Source organism: Lepidochelys kempii, chromosome 6 (assembly GCF_965140265.1).
Source record: "Lepidochelys kempii isolate rLepKem1 chromosome 6, rLepKem1.hap2, whole genome shotgun sequence".
NCBI classification, from domain to species: domain Eukaryota; kingdom Metazoa; phylum Chordata; order Testudines; family Cheloniidae; genus Lepidochelys; species Lepidochelys kempii.
Window position 1 is genome coordinate 88934245 of NC_133261.1, and position 21187 is coordinate 88955431.

Here is a 21187-nt window from a genome sequence, read left to right on the forward strand (position 1 = left end):
TAGAGCTTTCAGTCTAGCCAAAGAGCTAAATTATTTCAGCACCAAGAAAACCAAAGCAATGACTGCATCTGACATGGAAGAGGTAAGAAATCTTGCCACACATGAGTTTAACTGATGAACTACACAGGTGACTCAAATGTAATTCTGCACCTATCTCAGCCGACTTGCTGTCACGATCTAGATGTACACTCCTAATCTTTCCTCCCCATAAATCTTTGGATTACCTTCATTTTCCATTACAGGTGATCATACCTCTTCTTCCATTTCACCCTGGCCTGCAACCGGTGGGGGGTGGGTCATGTTTGATTTCCCATCCCCCTTCTCCTCCTCCCTTATCAAGGCCATGAGCAAGACCCAACACATCTGTCACCATGCTTCAAATTCATCCCTTCTTTTCTGTCCTGACAGCTTCTTTTTGTCTTTATCATTTTTCCATCTCACCCATTGGAGTCTGCTCTACTCAGGTCTTTTTGACACTAAAAACTCCCCTCAAGTCCATCCAACCCGCTGATACCAAAATAATCTCTCTCACCTGTTACTTTGACAATGTCATCCCCTCTGAGTCACTTCACTGCCTCCCCACTGCACAGTGCAATTAGTTCAAACTTCTTCTCCTGCTCACATTCCTACCCTCGTCTCTCTGCTCTGCCAACACCATCAGCTTCTGTGTCCAGTTTCCTTTTCTTATAATTGGCTCTATGCCTTCTTCCCTGCTGCCCTTTCTGACAGGAACACCCTTCCAAAAATATCTATGTACCAAAACACCAACCTGACTTTATTCAAATCCCCCGTAAGAACTCAGCTCTACAGCATCACCCACAAGAAGAATACTTTTACATTACAGTAACTCCTCACTTAGAGTTGCATTTTTCAGGACCATAACTACAATGTTAAGTGAAACTATGTTAAGCGAATCCAATTTCCCCATAAGAATTATTAAAAAGAAAAAGGAGTACTTGTGGCACCTTAGAGATTAAAAAATTTATTTGAGCATAAGCTTTCGTGAGCTACAGCTCACTTCATCAGATGCATTCAGTGGAAAATACAGTGGGGAGATTTATATACATAGAGAACATGAAACAATGGGTGTTACTATACACACTGTAACCAGAATGATCACTTAAGGTGAGCTATTACCAGCAGGAGAGTGGGGGGGAGGGGGGGAGGGAGAGGGGAACCTTTTGTAGTGATAATCAAGGTGGGCCATTTCCAGCAGTTGACAAGAACGTCTGAGGAACAGTGAGGAGTGGGAGGGGGGGAAACATGGGGAAATAGTTTGACTTTGTGTAATGACCCATCCACTCCCAGTCTCTACTCAAGCCTATGTTAATTGTATCCAGTTCGCAAATTAATTCCAATTCAGCAGTCATTCATTGGAGTCTGTTTTTGAAGGTTTTTTGTTGAAGTATTGCAACATTTATGTCTGTAATCGAGTGACCAAAGAGATTGAAGTGTTCTTCAACTAGTTTTTGAATGTTATAATTCTTGATGTCTGATATGTGTCCATTTATTCTTGTATGTAGAGACTGTCCAGTTTGACCAATGTACATGGCAGAGGGGCATTGCTGTCACATGATGGCATATATCACATTGGTGGATGTGCCGGTGAACGAGCCTCTGATAGTGTGGCTGATGTGATTAGGCCCTATGATGGTGTCCCCTGAATAGATATGTGAACACAGTTGGCAATGGGCTTTGTTGCAAGGATAGGTTCCTGGGTTAGTGGTTCTGTTGTGTGGTTGCTGGTGAGTATTTGCTTCAGGTTGGGGGGCTGTCTGTAAGCAAGGACTGGCCTGTCTCCCAAGATCTGTGAGAGTGATGGGTCTTCCTTCAGGATAGGTTGTAGATCCTTGATGATGCGTTGGAGAGGTTTTAGTTGGGGGCTGAAGGTGACAGCTAGTGGCGTTCTGTTATTTTCTTTGTTGGGCCTGTCCTGTAGTAGGTGACTTCTGGGTACTCTTCTGGCTCTGTCAATCTGTTTCTTCACTTCAGTAGGTGGGTATTGTAGTTGTAAGAATGCTGGATAGAGATCTTGTAGGTGTTGGTCTCTGTCTGAGGGGTTGGAGCAAATGCGGTTGTATCTTAGAGCTTGGCTGTAGACAATGGATCATGTGGTGTGGTCTGGTCTGGATGAAAGTTGGAGGCATGTAGGTAGGAATAGCGGTTAGTTAGGTTTCCGGTATATGGTGGTGTTTATGTGACCATCGCTTATTAGCACCGTAGTGTCCAGGAAGTGGATCTCTTGCGTGGAGTGGTCTAGGCAGAAGTTGATTGTGAGATGGAAATAGTTGAAAATCATGGTGGAATTCCTCAAGGGCTTCTTTTCCATGGGTCCAGATGATGAAGATGTCATCAATATAGCACAAGTAGAGTAGGGGCGTTAGGGGACGAGAGCTGAGGAAGCATTGTTCTAAGTCAGCCATAAAAATGTTGTCATACTGTGGGGCCATGTGGGTACCCATAGCAGTGCCACTGATTTGAAGGTATACATTGTTCCCAAATAGTGATGGGTGAGGTCAAAGTCACAAAGTTCAGCCACCAGGTTTGCCGTGACATTGTTGGGGATACTGTTCCTCATGGCTTGTAGTCCATCTTCGTGTGGAATGTTGGTGTAGAGGGCTTCTACATCCATAGTGGCCAGGATGGTGTTTTCAGGAAGATCACCGATGGATTGTAGTTTCCTCAGGAAGTCAGTGGTGTTCGAAGATAGCTGGGAGTGCTGGTAGCGTAGGGCCTGAGGAGGGAGTCTACATAGCCAGACAATCCTGTTGTCAGGGTGCCAATGCCTGAGATGATGGGGCGTCCAGGATTTCCAGGTTTATGGATCTTGGGTAGCAGATAGAATACCCCAGGTTGGGGTTACAGAGGTGTGTCTGTGCGGATTTGTTCTTGTGCTTTTTCAGGAAGTTTTTTGAGCATATGGCATAGTTTCTTTTGGTAACCCTCAGTGGGATCAGAGGGTAATGGCTTGTAGAAAGTGGTGTTGGAGAGCTCCCGAGCAGCCTCTTGTTCATATTCCGACCTATTCATGATGACGACAGCAGCTCCTTTTTTTTTTTTAATTATGATGTCAGAGTTGTTCCTGAGGCTGTGGATGGCATTGTGTTCTGCACGGCTGAGGTAATGGGGCAAGTGATGCTGCTTTTCCACAATTTCAGCCCGTGCATGTCGGCGGAAGCTTTCTATGTAGCAGTCCAGTCTGTTGTTTCGACCATTCAAAAACCAGTTGGAGAACATTTCAATCTCTCTGGACACTCGATTACAGACCTAAAAGAGGCAATACTTCAACAAAAAAACCTTCAAAAACAGACTCCAACGAGAGACTGCAAATTAATTCCAATTAAGCAAACTGGATACAATTAACTTAGGCTTGAATAGAGACTGGGAGTGGATGGGTCATTACACAAAGTCAAACTATTTCCCCATGTTTCCCCCCCTCCCACCGTTCCTCGGACATTCTTGTCAACTGCTGGAAATGGTCCACCTTGATTAACACTACAAAAGGTTCCCCCCCTCACCCCACGCTCTCCTGCTGGTAATAGCTCACTTTAAGTGATCACTCTGTTTACAGTGTGTATGGTAACACCCATTGTTTCATGTTCTCTATGTATATAAATCTCCCCACTGTATTTTCCACTGAATGCATCCAATGAAGTGAGCTGTAGCTCACGAAAGCTTATGCTCAAATAAATTTGTTAGTCTCTAAGGTGCCACAAGTACTCCTTTACTTTTTGCGAATACAGACTAACACGGCTGTTACTCTGAAACCTGTCATAAGAATTAATATAAAGGGGGAGAGGCGTGTTAGGTTCCAGGGAAATTTTTTTCACCAGACAAAAAACTTTACATAGATACACAGTATAAGTTTTAATCAAACAATTTAATACTGTACACAGCAATGATGATTGTGAAGCTTGATTGAGGTGGTGAAGTTAGAGGGTGGAACAGGGTGGGATATTTCCCAGGGGATGCGTTACTGCTAAACGATGAACTAGCATTCGGCTGATCCCTCACGGGTTAACACATTGTTGTTAATGTAGCCTCACACTCTACAAAGCAGCAGTAATGGAGGGAGGGGAGACAGCATGGCAAACAGAGACACACACGCTCTGTGTGTGTGTGGGGGGGGGGGGGAGAGATGCGCATTGCCCCTTTAAGTACATTGCCTTTTTAAGTACATCAGGAAGTTGAGACAGCAGCTGCTGTGAGCAAGCTCTCTCCATCCTGAGCCTTGTCCTGTCCCCACCCTGCCCTATATGGAGAAGGGATAAGCGGGGGGCAGGAGCAGGGGGGAGGGGCTGCTCTTCCTGCAAGCAGTGGACAAAGCAAGTGGCTGCCAAACAATGTTATAAGGGAGCACTGCACAACTTTAAATGAGCATGCTCCCTAATTCAGTGGTCTCCAAACTGGGGTGCGCGCATCTCAGGGGGTGCACGAGATGATCCCGGGGGTGCACAGCAGCAGTAGTGCCGCCGGACGGCACTCCACCATTTTTCCGTTCGGCGGCAGCTCTGCACATCCACAGCTGGTGTACCCTGCCTGCAGCAGGTCTACCGGTCTTCTTCCATAGGCAGCGCGCCTGCGGCAGGTCATCCTGGGGGTGCGCGAGCCAAAACGTTTGGCGACCACTGCCCTAATTGATCAGCAACGTAACAACGTTAAACAGAATAACTTTAAGTGAGGAGCTACTGTATATGAAAGTGTTTTTGAACCACCAAGGGACATATTCTGTTCTAATACAATTCACAAGTTCCGTACTTCTCTTCCTTTTTTTTTCCTTCCGCATCATTTTTAATAGTCTGTAATGCAAAGAAATTGGGGAAGCTTTTCTGATCACAGAAAATAGAGATTGAAAAGACCTATTCAGTCATCCACTCCATTTTCCTGTCAATGGTGGATAGTTCTGAATACATATTCTAGGGTTTTGGGAAGTCTAGTTTTAGATCCCAACAAAAGGGTTTTCCTCTCCCTAATTGCATCCTGTAGGTCCTAGTTATACCCCCTTGTACCACGCTGACAATATTCTGTCACCTTGAAGTTTATACAAGGGCCCTACCAAATTCATGGTCCATTTTGATCGATTTCATGGTCAGAGGATTTTTAAAATAATAAATTTCATGATTTCAGTTATTTAAAACTGAAAGTTCATGGTGGTGTAATTGTAGGGATCCTGAAGCAAACAAAAGCTGTGTGTGGGCAGAGTGGTGGTGGGGGTTGCCAGGTTATTGTAGGAGGGGGTTGTGGTACTGCTACCCTTACTTCTGTGCTGCTGCCTGCAGAGCCGGGCCCTCAGTCAGCAGCCATCACTCTCCGGCCACCCAACCATGAAGGCAGCAGCGCAGAACTAAGGGTGGCATGGTAAGCTATTGCTATGCTTTCTTCTGTGCTGCTGCTCACAGGGCACTGCCTTCACATCTGCTGCTCTCCGGCCACCCAGCTCTGAAGGCAATGCAGAAGTAAGGGTAGCAATACCATGACTGCCCCTAAAATAACCTTGCAACCCCACTGCAACTCCCTTTTGGGTCAGGACCCCCAATTTGAGAAATGGTGGTCTCCCCCGTGAAATCTGTATAGAGTAAAAGCATACAAAAGACCAGATTTCACAGTCTGTGATGTGTTTTTCATGGCTGTGAATTTGGTAGGGCCCTATTTATACCCTTCAGATATTTGTGGATACTTATGCCCTACTTTCCACACACCCAACTCTGACACACACACACTCCGCAACTCGTCACTTGCCAAATTGCATATTTAGTTTAAATCAGGTTGTTTTCTTTTCACAATGTTCTGCCCAATTAGATTACATTTTTCAGGTATATGAGGTGTCCACAAAGGAGTCAGGGTTGCCTTCAAGGGGTGGCGTAGGGGGGATAGACGGAGGTAGAACAGCTGGAAAAATTATCTAAGGCCTTGGCTGAGTAGGGGGCCTCAGTCCTCAGCCAGTAATTTAAGGTTAGATATTTACTCATGTTTCTGGTGGTAAAGTGCATCTCATAACTCTAGGAATGACATAGCTTTATTATTTTTCTGCCAAACTATTAATTCTATCTAAGGAACACTGCATGTATTTATTTTTTTTCAAATCAAGGATGGTAAATGAGTGTTATCTGCTTTAGCAAAGATTAAAAACAAAAACTAAAGAAAAAAGTGTGATAGTCAGGAAAAGAAAAATCCATTATATTTGGATAATGATCTGCGAGGGAAAAATCTGCTATTCCAGACTAACTGATGTTTGTTGTGTGTACGTGGTTTTGTTTTTGACTCTGTTTGATTTATTTATATTTGTCATATTTATACTGTATATTGTGGGATTTGAAATTAAACATTTATATACTGTACTATATCAGGGCCTAATAGACCAGTGGTTTCCAACTGCGGGTCATGGAATGTAAAGCACTGGGTAGCAGCGGCTCTAGTCAGCACTGCCGACCAGGCCACTAAAAGTCCCGCCGGTGGTGCTGCCCGGCTAAGGCAGGCTAGTTCCTACCTGTTCTGACACTGTGCTGTGCCCCAGAAGTTGGTCTGACTCCTAGGGGAGCTGGGTTGTGGGGGTGGGGGTGTGTGCCTGTGGAGGAAAACCACATGGAACCACTTGTGTGCCTCCGCCTAGGAGCTGAATCTGCTACTGGCCGCTTCTGGGGCACAGCGCAGACCACGGTGCCAGGACAGACAGGAAGCCTGCCTTAGCACCCCTGCTGCACCGCTGACCAGGAGCCGGCTGAGGTAAGCCTATGCTCCAATCCCAACCTCCTGCCCCAGTCCTGAGCCCCCCAAACCCAGAGTTCCCCCTGCACCCCAAACCCTTCATCCCCAATCCCACAGTCTTCACCCCCAGCCGAGAGCCCTGACCCCCACACACCCCAACCTCCTGCCCCAGCCCTGAGCCCCCCCAAACCCCCTTTTGCACCCCAAACCCTTCATCCCCAACCCCACTGCCCTCACCCAACCCTCTGCCCCAGCCCTGAACCCCTCCCACGCCCCTCATCCCCAGCTCCATTAGGTTGCAGGCATCAACAATTTTCCTCAATTGGGTCATCAGAAAAAAAAGTCTGAAAACTACGGTAACAGACTATAGTACTTCAATGACAGATTAAGCATTTTAAGCCAAAAAAAGATACTGTCTACTAGTTTAGGTCTAATAAAAAAAATATTTTAGACCACCTAATTAAAATACTTACATGATTTAAATAATCTAACTAAAAAAAGTAATATTTTCTTTAGACATGAGTGCACTCTGCACTATTTGCAACCCAGCACTGAAATATTCTACTACATGACAATCAGAAACTAGAAATACTGTCATTGTCCAAGCTGACTTAAATGCAAAAACTGAATATCATAAATTTGTGATATTTAAAGTTTACAGTTTGAATAATCTAATGAATTAGTGATCGGTAAATTTTTAAAAATAATGTTATTGATTATTATAGGTTGATTTTGTTAGTTTAATGCTATATTTATGTCAGAAAAGTGTAAGATGTTACTTTAATTTCTTCCTGGAGATGCAACAGTATATCTGATTTTAAAGATTACTGCTAAAGTACAAAGAGTAGTACAGTGTACTTCCATTTTAAATAGAGTAGTTACAGTTTCAGTGCAGTGCAATTTTTACTATTAATATTTCAGAATTGTAAACCCTGAACTACATAACTTCAAGTGCTATTAACAATGTGTCATAATAGTCTAGATCAGTAACAACAATCCAGAATCTATTTTAACTTAATAATATCAAATGTGCTACAAAAATGCTACATAAAATAAGTTTCTGAAGTTTAACACTGCTTTCTACATGGTATGAACACTCCAATAAGGATTTATAGACGATCATAGTATGCAAATATGGAAAGATATTAAATTAAGTCCATGCTTCTGCAAGGAAAAGATAAAGCAGTCACTTGTTAGAAGAGACTACAGTGGGCCAGTAGCACCATTATAGTTAAACAGTAAACCGATCTAAATCTTAGCAGCCTTTCAAACATAATCATGGTGCACTATATCCAAGCTTAGTCCAAAGTACAGCAGAGTCCTCAAAACCTCAGAGTTCCAGAAATTGGAACTGGAGGATAGGGGATGGATCACTCCACAAATTGCCCTCTTCTGTTCGTTCCTTCGGAAGCATCTGGCATCAGCCATTGTTGGAAGGCGATGGACCACTGGTCTGAAACAGTATGGCCATTCCTGTGTTTTAAGTATTTCACAATTGTTCCATAATGGCCTAAAATACTGTTGTAACACTATTGTAAACGTAGCTTTTGGGGCCTCAGACAGAATACTGTAATTCCTCGCTTAGTGTTGTAGTTATGTTCCTGAAAAATGCTACTTTATGCAAAATGATGTTAAGTGAATCCAATTTCCCCCATAGGATTTAATGTAAATGGGTGGGTTAGGTGCTAGGGAAATTGTTTTTGTCAGACAAAAGATTTTTTTTTTTTTAGTATCTATACATACACACACACACACACTATAAGTTTTAAACAAACAATTTAATACTGTACACAGCAATGATGATTGTGAAGCTTGGTTGAGGTGGTGGAATCAGAGAGTAGGATATTTCCCAGGGAATGCCTTGCTGCTAAATAATGAACTGTTAATGTAGCCTCACACTCTACAAGGCAGCAGTAATAGAGGGAGAAGACTAGGGTGACCAGATGTCTTGATTTTATAGGGACAGTCCTGATTTTTGGGTCTTTTTCTTATATAGGCTCCTATTACCCCCCCCCCCCCCCCACGTCCCAATTGTTCACATTTGCTATCTGGTCACCCTAGAGGAGACACAATAGACGCATGGCAGTGGCTGCAAACATTCCCTGTGGAAACTGAATGTGATGATGAACTCATGTTATCCCACTGGAGCGCACCACTCCCTCCACTTTCCAAAGTGCCTGGGGATGCATGTGTGTGAGAGACAGACATACACATGCACATTGCCCCTTTACGTATGCTAACCACACTCTAAGTACATTGCCTTTTTAAGTAGATCAGCAAGTTGCAACAGAAGCTGCTGCCAGCAAACTCCCTGTATCCTGAGCCCTATAGTGTCCCCCCTGGTCTGGGGAGATTGGGTACAGGAGCAAGAAGCAGAAGCGGGTAGAGGGGGACACCCTGACATCAGCACCCCTTTCCCCCCCCCCCACCTCCTGCACAGCAAGCAGGAGGCTCCCACCAGCAGCTCCAAGGCAGAGGGCAGGAGCAGCACACAGCAGTGCGGGGAGGGACAGCTGAACTGCCAGCAATTGATAGCTTGCTGGGCAGCTGCCACACAGGGAACTTAGGGGAGCTGATAGGGGGACTGCCAGCCCACCTTGGTTTCATGACCCCACCAGCTAGCTGCAATGGGCTGCTCTTCCTGCAAGCAGTGGACAAAGCAGGCGGCTGCCAAACTAGGAGGACATTAAGTGAGGAGTTACTGTATTTTACCAGCAACCTACAGTCCACTGCTATATATTGCAACAGACACTGACAGGAGAACACCACATGCTAATTTCTACCCCCATGCAGTTTGTTTGTAAAATCAAAGGAGAGGAAACCTAGTCGGTTCTTCTGGGTTAAGAGAGCTGCATCAGAACGCCAAGGGGGCTGGTTTAAACTTCCCAGACAGGGGAACTGTTGAAGCAGGGAACCAAAGAGCAGGCTGTCACCTCGCCTCCTTTAGTCAGTGCAACTGGCTGCAAGCACACACAGGGGGAGGAGCAGCCCACAGCCAGCGAGTGGGATGAGACTGGGCACTTGATCAAGGCTTTTTGGACTCCAGGGCCAGGACACATTTGGGGTGGGGGGAGGAGGCGCAGAGTGGGTTTTCAGATGCCCAGGCTCGGCTTCGCAGCGCACACACCAGGGGAGGTTGTGCCCACGACTAGCCAGAGTCAGGAAATGTTGGTGAACTGAATCACACCCTCCAATACATAATAATGAGAGAGCAGGGAGCGCAGAGTGCTTGCGAGGAAAATGTCTGACTTACCCGCTGAGCCGCCGGCCGTGATCTGGTGAGAAGCCTCCTGCAAAAAGCCGCCCGGCTTCCTGGACATCTTCACCTGCGCTGGGGAAGCAGCAGAGCGGTCAGTCCCGAAGTACCCGGCAGAGGCGGCCTGGGGGCAGAACTAGCGCCAGCCCCAGTGAGGGGAAAGAGCCCGAGACAGTGGGAAGTCGGGGGGAGGGGGGACTGTCGGAGACCGGCTCCTGGCAGAAAGTGGCAGCTGGAAGGGTGAAGCGCGAGCGCCCCTCCACCCTGGGATCGTGGCTGGGCGGGAGGGGGAGGAGGAAGAGGCAGAGGCTATGCGAGCGAGGAACGAGCCCAGCTACACGTGCAGGAACCTGCCTGTTGCGTGCGCTCCCCCAGCCCTTCCCCCGCAACCTTTATACCTAGTGGGCGGGGGGCAGCTACGGGCCAGAACCTGGGCCTAGAGTCCTTGCCCTGCTCGAAAGGCCAGGTCCCCTGTTGCTTTGCAGTCTGCAATTCAGCCCCTGCTGGTAGACTGAGAGGGAGCAAGTTTGGAGAGTGGAAAGGGGGAAGTCCTGTCACAAGGGGCAGGGAGGCAGGAGGTTCAGTAACTCCTACTTAATGTGGTCCTGGTTAACTTGTTATGTGGCTGATCAATTACAGAACATGCTAGTTTAAAGTTGTGCAATGCTGTCTTATAACAGTGTTTGGCAGCTGCCCGCTTTGTCCATTGCTTGCAGGAAGAGCAGCTAGTTGGCTCAAGCTGGTGGGGGCTTAGAACCAGCGTGGACTGGCAGCCCCCCATCAGCTCCCTTAAGTTCCCTGTGTGGCAGCTGCCCAGCAGGCTATCAATTGCCCGGCAGTTCAGCTGTCCCTCCCCCCACTCCCCTGTGCTGCTCCTGCCCTCTGCCTTGGAGCTGCTCCTGGGAGCCTCCTGCTTGCTGTGCAGGTGGGGAAGAGGGGTGCTGATGTCAGGGTGTCCCCACCCCCCCCACGTTCCTACACCTCATCTCCACAGAGCAGGTGGGGACAGGACAGGGCTCAGGACAGAGGGAGCTTGCTGGCAGCAGCTGGTATCTCAACTTGTTGATCTACTTAAAAAGGCAATGTACTTAGAGTGGGGTCAGCATACTTAAAGGGGCAATGTGTGTCTCTATCTCTCTCACACACCGTGTGTGTCTCTGTTTCTCTCTCTCTCACACACACACATACACACAGATGGGTATGTGTATGTCTGTGGAGGGAGTGGTGTGCTTCAGTGGGATAGCATGGGTTCATCATCACTGTTCAGTTTCGCAGGGAATGTTTGCAGCCACAGCCATGCATCTATTGTGTCTCCCTCCCTCCATTACTGCTGCTTTGTAGAGCATGAGGCTACATTAACAATAATGTGTTAACCCTTGAGGGCTCAGCCGAGTGCTAGTTCATCATTTAGCAGCAAGGCATTCCCTGGGAAATATCACACCCTCTTCCACCCTCTGACTCCATATATAAATGTCTTTTGTCTGGTGAAAAAAATTTCCCTGGAACCTAACCCACCCACCCCCCAACTCCCTTTACATTAATTCTTATGAGGAAATTGGATTTGCTTAACATCATTTTGCTTACAGTAGCATTTTTCAGAACCATAACTACAATGTTAAGCAAGGAGTTATTGTATAGGCAGCAGCCCCAGTGATGGTGATAGGACAGAGCATCCTAGTAGCCAGTGGAGCAGAGAACAGAAAGGGCCTCCACTTTCTGGTCTCAAACCCAATCAACTGAGCCAGCTCCCCTGCTCTTCTTCCCCGTTCCCCCCTGTCCCACCCCACTGTGCCAACTCCCTTGCTGACCCCAGTACCCTCCTCAGATTTCTAATCCCCAAATAACTCTGTGCTCCCTGGCTGCCCCCAATCTACTAGCACAACACTCTGCCCTGCCCCTGACCCCGACCCCTGCATCTGGCTGCCCCACCCCCTTTCTCCTCCAGTTGACCCCCATACTTTTTGTAACCCTTTTGCCCACATCCCATAGCTCCCCTCTCATGGGCTAGACATGGACCCCTCAGGCTTCCATCCCCACAGAGCCACACAAGCTAACCCAAAGCCAACCAACACCTATTTCATCACCCTGATGACTCTTGACCCAATTTGAATCTACAGAGGGGAGAGGCAATGCCTTTTGTTTTCTGGGGATGTCTGTCTAACTTCCTGTCTCCCACCTTCAGCTAGGTGATACCAAACCTCTTCCTCTAGTCTCTACCTGCTCAGGAGTCAGGCCTGGCAGGGCTTCTATATCCTGTACTTGTTTCAGATACACAAGTTGCACCTTCAGGTAGTTTTGAATGAAATTCAGTCATTTCAGCATACAAGCATCTGCGAGGTCCAAACTGCATATATCAAGTCACTCTCTTCCAAAAAACAGAACAAAACAAACAGAAAACAAATGTATGATTATCCTTACAGACACTGAGAATTTTCTTTTGCCACATGGAAATTGAGCTGTCTGTCCACCATGATAGGCCTCAGCCCTCATTTTTTTTAAGGATCAGGAAATACATATCCATAGACTTGATGCCTTTCTTTTCCAGGAGGGATTGGATTTCCTGAAATTTCTTATTGATTTTGTTGATCTCAAATATCAGAGGGGTAGCCGTGTTAGTCTGGATCTGTAAAAGTCGCAAAGAGTCCTGTAGCACCTTATAGACTAACAGACGTATTGGAGCATGAGCTTTCGTGGGTGAATACCCCTTCGTCGGATGCATGTCAAATGCATGTTGATCTTAGAGGCACTCTTGAACATAGCTCAGATGGTGAATTTGGTGGAATTTCTTTTAACTGAATTCTGTAGCCTTCCTTGGTAAAGCTGAGGGACTATTTATCCAAGGTGACTAGGGACCATCTGGGATAAAAAGCTTCCTATTTTCCTTCCATGAGGGACACCCTCGAAACTGGATACCAACTGACTATTAATTCTTTACCCTTTAAAACGCAAGAGGTTTTTGTTTCTTGGAATTAGGGATTTAGGAGGCCCTTTTGGATTATCTGAAAGGGATGATGAACACCCTGAACATGAGTGTCCTGACTCCAGAGGTCTAGGTTGGCTAGTGGCTTCTGGTGAAAGGACTAGATGACAGACATGAGGGAATGAAGGGTGGCTTTTGTCTCTGTCACTTTGAAGCTCTTAACTTCTCCCTCAAAAGGTGCTCACCATCATACAACAGGAACCCTAGCTTCTGCTGAACCTCTTGAAGACAGAAAATATTTGTAGCTGTGTGTGTCTGCATGCTCTTGCATCCCAGCCACCAAAGACCATCTGAACCTTAGTGCCAAGTCATCTCCAAGCCAAAACAGATCCTACAGTGGAGTTGCGTCTTATGTGGGGGTTAGGTTCTGAAGTCAGTGTGTAAGGCTAAAATTGCATATAGTCAAAATTACCCTTGAAAATCCCTTAAATCGCCCATAAAGTACAGTATACTGTACATGGTTTGTGTATACAACCCTGCACAGTAATATGTATTAATGTATACAGTAATGTACAGTATATAAAAAAAGAGTACATAGCTTGGGTGATGGAAAGCGAGTTGTAGACAAAGCGGTTGGCTCTGGTTCAGCTCGAGAAGTTGATTGTGTAGGCTCATCTGCTGCTGGTTGTTTTTCCTTGAAAAACAGGGTGATGGGCAATTGTTGCTGTTGTCTCTTGAGCTGCTCAAACATTTCTTGATACGGTCTCAAATCATCCGTAATACTATGTGTGATTTTGAGACTTCGTTCCATAGAGGGATCGTATTCAGAAATTAAATCATTCTTCATTGGCAGATGCAGCTTCACCAGTAGTCTGCACGTTTTTGAGGTTGAAGCAGTTCCTAAAACTGTTAAGCCAACCTTGGCTGGCTTTGAATTCCTTCTCATCAGAAGGCTGTCCCTCTTCAGCGGGAGGTTTGAACAGTGCATAGAGGCTAAGAGCCTTTTCTTGACACGTGTTGCCATTGATAGGCACATGTTTACGGTTCATGTCTTCCAGCCATAAGTTTAATGCCTTTTCAGTCTTCACTAAAGTCTTATCACGCACCTGGCTCGTCACTTTAGCAGTTATTGGAGCACTTGATGCCACGTCTTGACGAATTTCTCTCTCTTGAATCTTCATGGCACGGATGCTAGATTCATTGCATCCATATTTACACGCCACTTTGGAGACTGACATACTGTCTCTCAATAAGTCCAACATAGCCAGTTTTTCCTCCAGCATTGGAACAGATCACTGTTTCTTTGGTTGAGCACCAGATGAAGTAGTTGGCTTGTGTTTAGCGGCCATGCTGTATGGAAAATACGTTATCTTTAAACACTAGAATCACACTCAGCGCGGCGAGATGCTCACACTATGAGAGGCATGCGGGAACTGAAACCGACTGCGGGAACAGCAGATTCACGTCTCCCATCTCATGTTCACTCAGGGCATATGCTCATTGAGTGGAATGGTGGGTGGAATCCCCACACTTTTTATAAGTATCTTGTTATTTTTCTTTTTTTTTTGCCGAGCGTGTGTAGTTGAATTTGTGTAAGTTAAATGCACGTATGATGCGACTCGCCTGTATTTTTAAATTCTGCCTGCTTTCTTTTTGGGTAGAATTTCCTTTTGGGTAGAGCTGTTTTCCATATTCTGAACTGGTATTTACCCTTGTATGACTCAATAGATTGGTGTCAAAGTGGGTGGTACTAATACAGTGTTTCATTTACCTCCTGGTGCCTCTGATATGTTCATTCAGGGTGCCAACTTCTTGTCATAATTATGTGGCACACCAATAAAAGGGCAAGGCAGCTTTCAGGTGCTTGCCCAGAGATCTGCCAAGCCACAGTGACTTATAGGGTGAAATTCTGGGTGAAGTCAATGCCACTGATTTTAGTAAGGCCAGGCTTTCATCCAAAGCAGTTAGGCCCAGTCATTGCAGATACAGTGAGCCACAAGATTCACCAAACACCGGTCCTTTTAGCCTGCAGTGAATGTCACCACACATGGAAGAGTTTTTGAAGTCACTGTGATGTTTCTTCTCTTCCTTTTTAGCAGGATTTTGGAAGACATGGCTAAGGAATTATACACAAGACAAGTTTTAGGGAAAACTAGATTATTTTAAAGAGAAAACGTTCACATCAGAGGACTAAGGCACCAAAACTTCATTGAGTAAGTGTGAATAAGAGGCGTGTAACAATAAACAATGTAGTCACGCAACAGAAAGTAAAGAACACTTGGAGACACTTGGAAATTGCCATGGGATGTGGTAGCATGTGACACTCTTGCAGGAGATAATGACGTTAGACTACTTTAAAATGTGAGAGTTATGATAAGTCTGCTGCTAAGAGTATGGGCCCAAGTGTGGGGTTAAATGAAATCTGGTAGCTTTGGAGAAAATAAATAACTTTTCTTCTCCCTTCTTATCTGGAATGATTCTTTGGGTGTACAATCTGATAAATATATTTAAAGTGAAAAGTGTAATATTTTTAATAATGATAAGTATTTCTCTACCTCATAGGGGGTGTTGTGAGGATGAATACTTTAAAGATTGTGAAGTGCCCAGAAACTGTGGAAATAGGGTAATATAAGTACCTACACCAGATAGTAAGATTACAGCACAACTTAATTTTGTATTCAGTATTTCCTACAAACAGCACCCCAAAATGTTTTACAGAGTTAATACCTTCACGGAGTTAAATAATTAGTAACTGAGGAAAACTATGTTAAGTTACTGGAAAGGGAAAATATATTTTGAGCTAGGATTAAAGTGTCACAATAATGGCAAAATGCAATAGAGATAAAGGAAAGTTGTTTCACTTGGCAGGAGTTGCAGAGACGGTTCTTATACTACCAATGGAGAGATCGTATGGAAGGACTGTGAAGAGGCTAATCTTAGATTTATATAGGGAACAGGAAGGGAAATCAAGTTAGACTATTAAATCATTAGAAACCAAAATTCATCTAATTTTACCATTTTAGCCCATTTATGTGGCAGAAAAAGCAGGTCCTCTACAAGCAAAAAAGCAATATTTTTTAGACAAGTGGTATGCTGAAGAAGATACTTTAGTTGTCTATAGGTAGTTATTGTGCATGAACTTCTGAGATAAAGCACATTTTTCCCCCAGAAGCAGGCCTTTCTGAGAATTTGTCAAATCTCTCCAAAATGTGTTCTGCTACTTGGAAAATGACTAGCTAGTGTGTTATTACTTAGAAGCCAAGACCTGAAAATATGTTGTTGTTAGAAAGATATTTTCACCAAGCTACAGTACAATTCTGATAAGTTCATTTGCTGAGCCTCTCTTCTTGTGATAAAGTGTTACCAACAAGTTCTGGAATAAGTAGACACTTATTCCAATACAATAAGTAGACACTTATTCCAGCACTGTAAGAAAATGTAGCTGTTAATTGCTTTGCAAAACCTGTGATTGTCACTATACAGTATATGAACATGGATAGTATTAATTATATGTAAAAAAATTAATGCCGCATTAAAGCTTGAGATTTTAATTGTAAAAAAATCAGGAAATTCAAAATTATTCTTCACACAGCAAACATAGTTCGTCCCCCTTGCACGTATCAGGAAACAAATAGTAATGTGAATTCTTTAATATATGCATGTTATAAAGACTGAGTAATCATTGTGATGGGGATCTAGAGTAACTCCCGTAAGATAATAAACTTTGTTTGTGGTGACCTTCAAGTAATTAAAATCTCAACATTAATGTTTCATTAACATTTGCATTAGTTCCCTTGGTTTTTCTCAGTGAGAACATTGCTTGATAAATACTGCAGGATCATCAGGCCCCCAGTGTTCTAGGTTGTCAAAGAACTACTTGAGCATCACTGCTTATCCAGAGATGGAGAATCTACTGTACAAGATCCCCTTTGATACAAAGAACAGAAATAGAATTAGGACGGACTAACTGTAGCAGTTCAGCCTAACAGTATCAGCCGGGGGAGGGTCTACAGTTGATCAGATCTTTCTTCAGCAATAAGTACCATTGCAACAAAACAGGAATTTGTGTAGAGAATTTGTATATGTCTACAGAATAAAATTACATTTCAAAATAAAATACCCAAGGTGTACATAATTAACATTGAGATGCGTCTGTTGTGGATCCATGTCCCCATAATGTCATTCTCTTATATAAAACATTAACTACTACTTTAGGAAACCTTAAAGAGGATCTGCAATATTAAAATAAAAACAAATCCATTATCACTTTCGTACTAGGTGTCATATACCCCAAACAAACATGGTTAAACACCCCTGCAGGTTACTTTAACTTATAACATATACCTTTTCTCCTTTGACATCTATCTGCTCACACTCTCAAAATACTAATGGCTGCACCTCCACTGGACAGAGTTCCCGAAGTACTACAAGGTTTAATCCTGTGTTCTCATGAGCCTTGTCTTCTCCTGCCCTTCCCAAACACTGCGTCACCTGTGTTTACCGGGACCACAACATCCTCCTCTTTAAAAGAACTAGTTCAGTAATATTATTATCAAAATACAGTTTATTTGATTATTTCCACCTTCGAAGGTATCTGGGGTGACCATATTTCTCAAAGTGAAAACGGGACACCCAAGCCACCTGGTGTCACCAGTAGCCCAAGCCTGTTGTGCATGGCAGGTATCTCCTTTTCTCTCCCCCTCCACACCACACCCCCGCATCCTGATTTTATAGGGACAGTCCTGATTTTGGGGGCTTTTTCTTATATAGGCTCCTATTACCCCCCATCCCAATTTTTTATACTTGCTATCTAGTCACCCTAGGCACACCCCACTTTTTTGGCAGAACTGGGCATTTGTCCCGTTTGTTCTTGCCAACTGATCATCAAACGGGACAAATGCCCACTTTTGCCAAAAAAAAAGTCAAGATGTCCAGGACAGGGTTTAAAAAGGGGACTGTCCCAGCCAAAACAGAATGTATGATCACCCTAGGTATTAAATTATTAGTGAATGATCCCCCCTCTATACACACACACACACACACACTTCAACCAACTTTACTCTTGAAACCAGACACCTGTCAGGGCCTCCATTCCTGATCTCTTCAGACATTCCTCACATGCCATTAGTAAGAAACACATCAGATTCCTCCGGTCCCGTAACGTTCTTAACGTTCTTAACAAAACAAACAACAGTAGCAACACAAAAACAAACACCAAGCAGACAAACACAGGAACTTTGTCCTCTCCCGCCAACCCCACCCCCTCAAAAAAACCCCAGTGTGCTCCAGCCCTTTCCCATTAGCCATCTCTCAGAAATACCTAGCCTATGCATCCCTTCCCCCCAAAATCCCCCACAGGTCCACCACCACAGCACTGTCCAAAGCAACAAGCTACCAGCAATCACTCTCAGCCCCCAGTAAAAACATCCACCGAAGATTCCAGCCCCTACTTCCTCACCAGCTTCAGTAAACAGCTGATCAAATCCTAACCGCCGTCTCTAGCCCTGCTTCCCATCCTTGCTTATGCTCCTGCTCCTCTTTCCCAGCTGGGGCTCACCTTTCGCACTCCCAAGAGTTGTATGCCTTCCCCCCTCCACATCGGTGTCTCCAGAGCGTGCCCGCTGTCCTTGTCTGCCTGTGCTTGGGGCTTTGTTTGTTTGTTGGTGAGCTGGTGCCCACGAACATGGAGGTGGCAGTGTGGAGCTGTGGGTGCACACATGTTTCCCTAGAAAGGAACTATCACCTCCCTGATGATGCAGCCTCTTCCCATAGATCACTTTTATTTTATTTTTTTTGCTGCTCCGCTGCCTAGGGGATAGCAAATGAAATGTGATTTTTCTATCACCCAGTGTTTCTCCTTGACATCTAATCAGCTTTTTCTCTCTCATTCACTGTTTCACTTTATTTCTGTTCTGAGTTATTAGCTTGCCATTTTTTGTCCATATTTCTAGCTTCGCTGGTTCTCTGTGCCATTTCTCTGTTCTCACTGCTATTTGGTACCCTTTCCAGTTCAGTACCGTCTGAAAATTTCACTCTTGTGGAATTTACTCCTTTTTCTCAACCATTAATGAGCATATTAAATCAGATCAAACTTACCATTAATCTTTTTGGCATGCCATCTTGATACATGATAGTGTAGGGGTTGCTGTAGCACACTGTTATTGCCCTAAAGGAGAGTGTGTGATGTTGCTTCTATAAGGGTTCAAAAGTCAGCTCTGTTCTTGTGAAGCTCTCAACTGCTCACTCCTCTAATTTGGTGGAAAATTAAAGGAGAAGCTCGGCTTTCACTTAAATATATTAGCTTTTCTTTCCCCTCCCCATGTGCAGATAGCCTTGTGAATGTAAACTGGTCACCAGAGTTGGGCTCAACTTCTGCTGCAGGAGGCTGAGTGCTTAAAGTTTTGTCTCACCTGTGTGACCCACAATTTTATGTAAAACAAGTCAATTGCTTTTGATGTATATCCCCAAGCGTCCTCTGGCTAACTCTTCCCAAAATCATTAGGCCATCTTTGTGCATAGTAGTGTAGGCAGGAAACAGTTACATTTGTGGAAGGAGGCCAGTGGTAAAATATATTTTGCAGGAGCACCCAAAAATGCAAAAGCATAGCCTGTAACATGTTAGCTCAAACCTCTCAAACCTGTGCTGAGGCTTCCTTTCACTTGTGTGGATTAGTGACTAGTTTAACATTTATTTTAAAAACTTACTTTGAGACTAACGCTTATTTTAGTAAATTTCATCTCACAGCAATATTTCAGCAGCTAAATACTGTTGAAAAGAGGATTTCTGGTTTTGCCTTTTCCCTTCTCTTTAAATGTAAACTATTTGTGAAATGTCATGTAAACATCAGTGGAGACTGAGAAGTTCTGTTTATTCACAGAATAGATACAGCATGGAAAGCATCAGTGTAAGTTCCTTCATGCTTTTCCATCAGTATGCCTCAATGCTACCGTGGGTCTACCAACTCTTAAGCATGAGAGGGCAGTAACCATGCTGTCGGCTAATATAGTATTCCTTAACATGTACAATATATCCACTTTTTGTAGTTAAAACACTTTATAAATACTGATTTGTACAAACTACCACCAAGGATGCTTATCGCTACCAAATTGATTGTGGTTATTCGTTGTGGACTCCTATGCACTACGAACTCAACAGGAAAATGGGTGGTTGTAATGGAGATATTAGTAATATCTTCAGTGGACTGGCTTAGGTATGTTATAGAAATTATATGGATATAGTTAGATAACTTAAAATTAGAATGGCTAAAAGAGTATTGTGAACTTGAAGATGGCAGGAGGTGATATTTGATTATCCGTGCTGATATTAATGAGCTAAATAATATTAGTTGAAGTTTTAGTATGTGCTGATTTGTGCAGATCCAATAGAACAGAAACAAGTTAACAAATGCTTGAGAGTTTTTTACTGTAGCTGTTCTGTTTCCCTTGTAATAGGTGCTGTACAAACACTTAAGAAGACATGTGACCACATACACTGAATACCAAAGGTTATGTATTACAGAGCTGTTTGTGGCTTTCTTTATACTTAGAATGGCAAATAACAGTGACGCTGAAGTAAATTTAATTATGGTGGATGGTAAATATCATTCTTTTAATTGCACCAACTGTTTACAACATGATTGAAGGGATTTTACTCAAAATTTTAAAAAAATCACCTTTGAATTTAGAATAAATGTATTTTTAGTGTATAAGGATAACTTTTAAGAAATGTCATTAACAACTGAAAACCAGGTATTTGGGATTGTAACAGGGTGCTGGCCAGGAGGTCCTGGCCAGGCCCCTGTTAGCTCAGCTCCAATTAAGGGGCATTAATTGGAGCTGGCTGGGTATGGCTTGCCTAAGGGCTTGATGAGAAACACCTGTAGACCTTATTAGCCAGGGGCTATATAAAGCTGGCAGGAAGGAAGCAAAGGGAGGAGCCTGTGGCTGTAGGTCCCTCCTGGCTGAGGGAGCTAGCTGTCCCTCAGGGAGCAGTGTTGAACAGACTATATATAGATGGTGGTAGGAAGTGACACTGTAAATAAAAGGGCACTGGTGCTTGCACTCTAAGCCGTCTCCGGCTGATTTGTGGCACGAGCAGTGAAAGGCCTTCCCCGCTCTGAACTCTAGGGTACAGATGTGGGGACCTGCATGAAAACCTCCTAAGTTTACTTTTACCAGCTTATGTTAAAACTTCCCCATGGTACAAACTATTTTACCCTTTGCCCTTGGACTTCCCCTGCTACCACCAAACTTTATCTGAGTTCCCGAGAAAACGTAGTTTGGAAACGTCTTTCCCCACAAAATCC

At 44.2% G+C, this 21187-nt stretch overlaps 2 protein-coding genes across 15 annotated transcripts in view; one reads left to right on the forward strand and one right to left on the reverse strand.

The window, feature by feature from the left end:
• Positions 1–10445, reverse strand: part of SLC25A21 (solute carrier family 25 member 21) — a 396583-nt gene extending 386138 nt beyond the window's left edge. For 2 of the 7 annotated variants that reach the window (XM_073349076.1, XM_073349070.1), the window contains exon 1: positions 9959–10340. In XM_073349076.1, coding sequence (XP_073205177.1) covers positions 9959–10025 — 67 coding nt within the window. In that variant the 5' untranslated portion in view covers positions 10026–10340. The other 5 variants (XM_073349071.1, XM_073349072.1, XM_073349078.1 and 2 more) reach the window with 5 other exon arrangements.
• The window catches only part of MIPOL1 (mirror-image polydactyly 1), a 288733-nt gene continuing 277190 nt past the window's right edge, over positions 9645–21187 (forward strand). For 4 of the 8 annotated variants that reach the window (XM_073349060.1, XM_073349058.1, XM_073349061.1 and 1 more), the window contains exons 1-2: positions 9645–10055; positions 20334–20386. The gene's annotated coding sequence lies outside the window, so the exon portion shown is untranslated. Of the gene's footprint in view, positions 10056–14977; positions 15095–20333; positions 20387–21187 lie in introns of all 8 variants that reach the window. The other 4 variants (XM_073349059.1, XM_073349064.1, XM_073349066.1 and 1 more) reach the window with 2 other exon arrangements.